This window comes from Monodon monoceros, unplaced genomic scaffold (genome assembly GCF_005190385.1).
Source record: "Monodon monoceros isolate NGI ecotype Baffin Bay Population unplaced genomic scaffold, NGI_Narwhal_1 Super_Scaffold_16, whole genome shotgun sequence".
Lineage (NCBI taxonomy): Eukaryota > Metazoa > Chordata > Mammalia > Artiodactyla > Monodontidae > Monodon > Monodon monoceros.
Genome location: NW_021703772.1, coordinates 25,528,193 through 25,536,918, shown reverse-complemented (window position 1 = coordinate 25,536,918; position 8,726 = coordinate 25,528,193). Strand labels below are relative to the sequence as shown.

At 34.7% G+C, this 8,726-nt stretch overlaps 1 protein-coding gene across 1 annotated transcript in view; it reads right to left on the bottom strand.

Annotated features, from left to right (window-relative positions):
- Positions 1-4,100: 4,100 nt before the first annotated feature.
- ERBB4 (erb-b2 receptor tyrosine kinase 4) overlaps positions 4,101-8,726 on the bottom strand; it is a 671,873-nt gene continuing 667,247 nt past the window's right edge. Inside the window, exon 27 of the mRNA XM_029224991.1 lies at positions 4,101-6,201. Coding sequence (XP_029080824.1) covers positions 5,756-6,201 — 446 coding nt within the window. The 3' untranslated portion in view covers positions 4,101-5,755. The remainder of the gene's footprint in view (positions 6,202-8,726) is intronic.

Here is an 8,726-nt window from a genome sequence, read left to right as displayed (position 1 = left end):
AGGACATAGTAAGAGAATCGATCTTCATGGAAAAGCATAATTTTAACATCATAAAGTATGCTCTGTGCAGTCATTTATTTGAGAAATAATTTAAACAATGTCCAAATTGCTACTATCTTTTATGGAAAAGTCAGACATGTGAGGGCAGAGGCTAAATCAATGTTTTACAAAGCAGCGTGTGGGAACTCAGAGTTCCACTATGGCTTAAGACAGGCACAGCATCAAGAGGGCCGCTTTGAACTAGGGTGGCAGAAAAGTAAGGAAAATGGAGTAGTTGTGCCAATGGTAAAAGAAGTAAAGGCAGCATTTTCCTTAAGGTCCAGAGAGAAATGAATTGTTTCTGTGATTCCTAACAAGATAATCACTTACTTGCAAAGCTGACTGTCAGGGAGTATTTTCCAGGGGAAGCATGTGAAAACCTCCATGAAACTGGGGCTTGGAGTCTTTTCAGCTCATGACTAGAGAAGCATTTCTTCTGCCCAAAAGATCACCTGGCTGTGAAGAGGTGAGGCAGGGGTCTGCAAAAGTGACACATTCTACATTTTTTCACCTTTACAAAATCAGTGGGGCTTGAACCGAGTGTCTGAAAATTTTATTTCATAGAGACTTTTGTTTAATGAAAAGAACAAAGTATCCCATGGTACTAAAGCGATGTGTCCATATAAACTGAAGGACTCCTGATCCAACACTGTGCCCATAACAGCTTAATGTTTGCAATTGTGGAAAGAACTACTTTTGCAAAGGCTCTCTGGTATTAGAAAAATTGTATTAATTCTACCCAGAAGTATAAAAGCTGGCCCCTTTGTAATATCAGTAACATCAAGGTCTCTACTGATAGTGTTATTTTAAAATGATGCCCAGTCTACATCTGTATACTCTTATTCGTTCTTAAGCAGATGGCAAGCAGCAGATATAAGTCTGCCTTTAGGTGTCTGCATGGGTACCAGGCTGTCCTTCAAAACCATATGCATAAAGAGAGGCCCAGCAGAATTCTCTGCCCATAGGATATACAGTAGATTTAGTTTTCTGGCTTTTCAATAACTAGAAGCTTATCCACCTGGATTTCTCATTTGCCCTATTAAAAATCATCTGGCTATCAACTATTGTCCAAAACAATGGAAATACGGCAGTTTGAAATGCTTGCTTTAGCATTTATTTCTCAGAATATTGTTAATTAATTCCTTGGGTTCTTTTTGGAGATGGGAGGGTATCATAGAAAAAAGAAAGGATATGTCACAAATTAAATGCATTTTGTTTACTAAATGACACCACTCGTTTTTTGTCTCTGCATAAGGTAATAGAACATTTATATTTCCTTCACTTCATTTTGAAACCTCTTACTTAAAGTCATCTGTAACATATTTGCCTGTTAAACTCTACAAGGTGGTATTTGCAAAACAAATTTGAAAAATTCCTCTTTACACGTAATACATTTTACAAATGGTAAAGGAATAAGAGAATGAGAAAAACAATAATTGTAATGTTTTAAAGCAAGTTTTCATAAGTGGAACCTGCTTTTTATATGCCCACTTTCAGCTCAACCTAACAAATAACAATTTTAAATGGCAAACATTTTTTACTATGCAAAATCCATCCTACATTTTCATATCCTGCATTTTATTTTGCTACATTATATTTTGTGGTTAGTTTTCTAGTGTGATTTATTTAATAGTATTAAAATCATTTAACATCTGTTAACCTAACTAAATCTACATCTTACAGCATTATCATGGTTCTGTCCAGATATATACATGCTTTCATAATCACCTTTTCTATTACCTTATGAACTACATATACTAGTTAAATAACCAACATTTATAGATGGATGAATAATTCAAGTTTTGAAATAAAGTTTAGATAGCTCTAGAAAAACATGTATTTACATCCTTCCCTGTCGGGCTTAACCAATTTCCTTTTTTTTTTTTTTTTTTAATTTTTGACACTTCAAAAAGCATGTTGATAACCCTTTCAACTTCATGTAGGGGCAGCATCTCACAGTCCTACTGGTTTGTCCTAGGCATTGGAAATATACATGATCTTCATGCCAAGTCTTGATTTTACAAGGTATTAACACATACATTATATACACTTAGAAGAACACTGTTTCTCTTCTCCAGCTACAAATATTGTCATTCTTCCTGATCTACTAAGATAACAATCTCAAATTTTTAGTTTATACATTTTAATCTGATTTGAGTTTTGCATTGTTTTTCATTCCATTTCAAGAATATTACCCGAGAAAAACTTTCATCCTAACCTGTGCCACTAATATTTGGAAAATCAATTTCTACTCAGTAGTTCAAGCATCTCTTTGTGGTTCAGGATGCTTTGAGGTTCTGGGTCTACCTTGGTTCAGAAAACTTCTTTTCTCACCTGCCTAAGAACCACTGCCCTAAACAACCATTTAATTATACAGTTTTTCTTACCTGGAAATAAGATTCCCCAAGATAGGTATAAGCTACAAGATTTGGTGATTTAAAAAATACAGTCTGTGTAATTTGACTATTATTTTTCTTCAAATTTACTTAATTGGTTCTGCATGTTTGCACTGATATAACTAGCCTACAATAATCTGATATTCTGATGCACTTCACAGGCTTTAATTGGCATTTCAAAATTTCACTCTACTGAGTTGAATAAGTTATTCTTTGGAACAAATGAAACTTTTTTTTTCTCCCTCTCATACACTCTGAAATATGTTTTCCTAGGGGGACAAAAATAAATCAAAAGAGAAACCCTAAAACAACTGAAATCAAGTATGTGCTACAGAAATCATTCAAAAGGAACAATAAAGTTCTTGTGAAGCATTTTGGGTCATTTTGGATTATACTTGCATCTATCTCCAGTTATTAGTACCTTATGTGTAAGGGTCTTATGTTCCTAGGATGACAGAGACACTACCTTCACTGAATACATTTCTATTACCTTAACAGTAAAATAATTATTTTTCTTTCCTTCTTCAATATGTGATTTTGCTTTTCATATCCCCATAGAAACCATATGAATATTGTAAATCAGGAGAAAAAATCAAGTTCTAGTATCCAACAAGGATGCTGTCAGTGATGAGTTGGTACAGATTTATTTAGAAAGAGAGGTTTATATCTAAACTTTCATAAACACTGATGTGAGGACCCCTTTTCCTGGATACTCCTCTGACTGGGTGAAAGAGCTCTAAGCTATTAGGCTGTGGCCCCTGAATCATTCTGTGTCTTCAACCCTGGGAAGTTCATGTTTGAATTTCACTGGAAGAGCTCTCACAAACCCCACGCTTGCTCTACCTCAGCCTTTAAGCTTCCCTCACTTTTCATAACTCAGGAAGAAACCAATCCCAATTTCTCCAATGTTCCTGGCCAAAGACCAACATCTATTGTTGATTTCATGGTTAAGTTAGAATCCATACAGGACAATTAGCCAGTGATACAATATCCTTCTAGAACAGTTTGTGTTTGAATGATAACACTGAAAGTATCCTATTTGCTAACTTCAGGAGCTTGTAGGGTGTTTCACTCATGTCCCACATGAGTTCACAGGAGATCTTTTAACAAAGAGTTGATTTTATATGACTATTCATAAAATAGTCCATGCAATTGTATTCCTTGAATTATATAAAAAAATTAAATGTCATGCCAAATAAATCTGGATTGTAAAATTTTAAAGTTAGGGATAGTATTGCATTTATCTTGGTGTTCCCCACATAACACAGTGCTTTTAGTAGACTATAAATAAATATGAGTTGAAAAAATAAGGGAGCTGAATGGATAGATAGATCTACTTTTCAAAATAGGCAGAAACCTAGATTTCTTTTCATCCTTTTTCTCTAAACTCTCCTCTTTGCCAATAGAGATTTTTAGTCTAATTGCTTTCAATTAGGTTATACATTGAAATTTGATCCCAATACTTTAACATTGGAAAGAAATATTTTTTAAAAATTCCAAATGAATTGGGCCAGATTTTCCTAAAAGAGAGAGATTTCTATCTAATTTTTCTAATTACTGACCTGAGGCCCCCTTTTCCTGAAAACTCATTCCTACCATTTGTTCCCATTGCTCATTTTAACTCAGTAGGTATTCTTTAAAGTGATACACAAGAAAGGTGGCTCTAGAACTAGGATGCTGTGTTTGAAGAAAAAGAGTTATTATATAAAGTATCAAAAAAGTAGTATGTTGGATATTAAAATAATTACATGAGAAGTTTTTTCACATTTATTTACAACTTTTGACCCAAGGACCTATCTATAAGCAGTGAATGTTTGTATTTCTTTTTATTATACCAATTTATGTGCAAAGAGTTACCTTCCACTTAATATAGAGTCTTATACTAGAAATTCCACGGAATTCAAGCCAATCCTTACTTGCATTCCTTCAAGTGGAGTATACAAACTGGACAAATTTCCTTGTTTAGGAAATGTGATATCACATGTTGATCATGTGCTGACCCTCTCACCATAATCCCAAAGTGTTCCAAAGTCCTAATTTGCTTGGTTTGGCATTTCCACAGTCTTTCTTTATCTTAGCTCTTTTTTTTTAAAAAAAAAGTACTTAAATGAATTATTTTGCTGGTTGCTTCCATATTGCTTCATTCAAAATCCAAAATGGAGTTCAGAAAGAGAACAAATAAAATTATAGCTTAAGTGCAAACTACATTTCTGAGTATCTGCCAAGTAGACATACCCAATCCAGTGTGTTTCTTCCAGTTCAATGGATTCCCCATTGGATCACCCCTGAAAGTGTCAGTAGTTTTCATGAACCACACAGAACTGTCTCTTAGTTTCCCTTCTACTCTTAACATTACCAACTGCCTATCAAGTACTGTCATTCATAGAGGGGAAGAAAATGTTGAAGAATGTAAAGGATTGGGGCGGGGATACATATTCAATAGTGTAAAACACAAAAGTAAGATTTGATGTTACATTTGACTAATATCTTGGCTTCCCCTTCTAATTCTAAAGACTGCATATTTAAAATAGTGGCCATTTCACCATATTAAAATATTTCTTTTTACAATTCTTTCAATTTATAGCAACACCTAAGAAGGTTTGATGGAAAAATGTTTGCAATTATAAATTAAAGCTGAAAAGAGGGGAGAAAGTAATATGAAGAGACAGATCAAAGCAAAACAAAATTAAGAAAAAACAAAAGAGCTCTCCAAACATAATTACTAGTTATAACTTTGATGAAGATTCAAAACTTATGAAAGCTGAGTTGGCCATTCTTGCTTGTCAAGATTGAAACTGTCTGAGAAAGAGATTGGATTTTCAATCTTAGTTACTATCATACATTATAAAAAAGGTTATCATTTTGTTCTTCTGGAAACATCATTAGGATTTCCAGGGATGCTGAAAATGTACACATCGGTTCCTGCAGCTTGGGTCTTTCAAGCATGTGCATTGAAATACAGGAAGGAAGGAAGGAAGGAAGGAAGGCAAAGAAAACAATGTAAAAAAAAAGTTGGGAACTAGTTTGACAGCAGGCAGTATTGTCTCATATTTGCTGGTCCTTCTCTAGCTGTTCCAGTCTCCTGACCAATCCATGCAGAGAAATGAAGAAACAGTGTGGTTCCTCCTGTCTTTCTCTTTCAGTCCTTCCTTCTAATGTTCAAGTTAGATAAGCACATAACTATCATTGCATCTTGATATCTTCCACTGGGAAGTGTCAGAACTACTGGCCTTGAGAGTAGAGGGAAGACCACAAGAGAAAGAGAGGCAGCAGGGAAATTGGAGCGGGCATCTCTCTCCACCTGAAAACCACTGCTGAGCTTACACCACAGTATTCCGGTGTCTGTAGGGTGGAGGAGGCAGCACAGTGCCTGGCTTCAGTGAGAACTCAGAGAGGTATTCAGGATTCTCTGCCACAATTGGCCGGATCCTTCCATTTTGTTTATAAAAATATTTTGTGCTGTACTCCTGCAGGTAGTCTGGGTGCTGAAGGGTGCTCCGAGGTGGCAGGCTGTGGTTCCAGTAGTCAGGGTTGTCGAATGCTTTCTTGGCTTTTTCTGGCACAGACAGTACATTGTTCTTCAGGTATTCAGAGTTCCCCAAGGTGTTGGCAAAGGTGTTGAGGTACAGTGGCTCATTCACATACTCATCCTCTGCCTTGGGTGGACCATGGGAAGCACTGTGATATTCAGGATTATCCAAAGCTTGAAGGTCTCCATTTTTCCTCCGAGAGACAAAAGGGTTCTCCTCCACAGGGTTCAGGTATTCTGACGTAATACAAAAGTATCAGTTAACATCTACTTTCTGGAAAATATTAATCAGACCATGGTTATACAGAATGGTTAGCTTCTTTTTCCAGGACAATAAAGCCACATATTTCAGGAATTTTCACAAAAATTTTTTGTTGATTACTACTATCATATGAAAAAGGAGTAAGTGGGCAAAAAACGTTAGTGACAAAAGAAGGCACCAACAAGGCCAGGGTCAGAGTCCCTGTCCCCTAGATTGTTCTTCTTTCTTTCTGCTTGCATTTGTCTCTCCTACTTATGGGGCCAGTTGTTTAAATGCTTCTATTTTCTAAAAGTTGGTAATTTATGTTGGAAGATAAGACAAACTATCAAGGTTAAATAGATTTTAAATATGGAGAAATGAGAATTTTTAAAGAATATTGGAAGATCAAAATGTCTACAGATTAACTCCATGTCAAGATAAATGGATGAAGTGAAATAAAAGTAGTTTTTAGTCTACATAATTTGCTTAGAATGTCTGCATAGGTAACAAGGATTTGATTACAGATGTTCCCTCAGAAAGATTTACACACAGGAAAGAAAACATCTAAGGAAAAGACTCAACTAATCAAATAATATAGACATCTAACATGCCTCTATATTCACTTGCTTGACAAAATATATGCTTAACAATAAATATAATTGTAACATTTATTTCCAATAGCTAATCATAATCATAAAATAGCAAATTATTAGTTTGAATCATATGAAATTGCTATTTTGTAGGTTGAAGCTAGTCATATAGCAGTTATTTTGCATGATTCAGTCTAATAAATAGGTATTGGGCTAGAATAGATACTGGGCTAGAATTTTCAAAAATACTGCTAATTAATGCTGCTCTCCTCATGTTTAATTCTATTCCTATGTTTATAGTATAGAATATATATAGACATATATACACTTATATAGTAGACCCTCTTTTTAAATATATGCACAAAAATGACACTTTAGCTATTCCTACTTTGGTGTTCGGGTAGGGAGAGGGCATAACTGTTTGTTGAGATGCTACCATCCTGAAACAAACTTTCTATCCCCTATAATAAACCCAACATGTAGAGAGAAAAATCTCATCAACCCAGGGTTATTTTTTCCTGGATATAGGCCTACTGGATATAGTTAACTATTTAGTGTCATGTGCAAGTTAAAAGACAGTAATGAATATCCCACCATCATACACACAGATTACAGTTCAATAATTTACAAGGCACTATTATTTCATCCCTTTTTACAATCCTGTGAAAAAGGAAGTGCAAGGTGTATTCTTCCAGAATTATAGACAGAAAATTGAGATTAAATGATGTATGAAGGATATAATTTGTTTTGAACTAGAATTCAAATTCCCTAACTCCTGTTGAATAATCTTGTTCTACTGCACTGTTTTCACTATTGCCCCTACAGGAGGAGGCTGAACTTTACACTTCATCATAAGTTTTAATTTGAATGGTTCTCAAAGCTACTGTCATTTTAAGAAAAGTATATGAAAAATACCTATAAGGGAGTCAGAATTGGATTTTTCTTATCAGAGTCCTGAAACTTCTTAATGGAAAGTATAGGAATGTCTATACTAAAATTCTCTACTGAGAACTGGGCTAGAGTTCTACATAAATGTGGGTCTCTTAGTTTAGTACTCAGAAATAAAATCTGGGGATGGTCTACAGTGAGTCTACACAGACTGACTTGCCTTTCTCTTAGAAGGTTCAAGTTACCTTTTCTCAAAGCAATCTGCTCATCTATTGTCCTGATGCAAATTTGTATAGCCATGTAGTTCTGTAGATAGGAATAATTTTATGGTTGAGTTGAGAATCTTTCCAGAGAGCATTTCACTTTTAGGCATCTGTCAAATCTTCTCAAAACCTACATTTGTGTCACTATTGGGCTACTGTCAACATCCAATTCTTCGTTACAGTAATACTTTCATACATATAGAGGTGGATATATTTTAATAGGTTATTGACAATATGTATTTAGGCATCCCTTAATTGCATACTATAAAAGTGAATATAACTGCGTATTAAGTGAGACAATGGGCCTTTATTCAGAGTCTTAAAATACAGTTTACTGTGACACTTAGAAGACTCTAAGAAACAGTCACCAGTTTTTAATAACAATCATCCATCTTCTTTTTCTGATGCTGTTAACATAAAAGGAAAGAGGCTTTCTCAAACTGAAATGTTATCTGATTTGGGTGTTTAACATTTCTACTACTAACTTTGTAAAGTTACTTCTGTTCTTTGTAAAGGCACAAGCTATGAATATTTTCAAGATGTGATGGTATACATATAAGTATATGCAGGGTCAGAACTTTAATTTTTGAAATGTATCATACAAGAAGTCATAATTTCTTATAATAAACTAGGTCATTAAATGACACCATTTTAATGCATCAATCAAGTCTTTTATTGGTGCCATTGAAAGCTTTGGACATTTTTACCAACAACATCAGTCTTTATGATCTCCACAATAAGTCCAATGGAGTAAGGGTTCTGAAATCTTGGGATATGCTA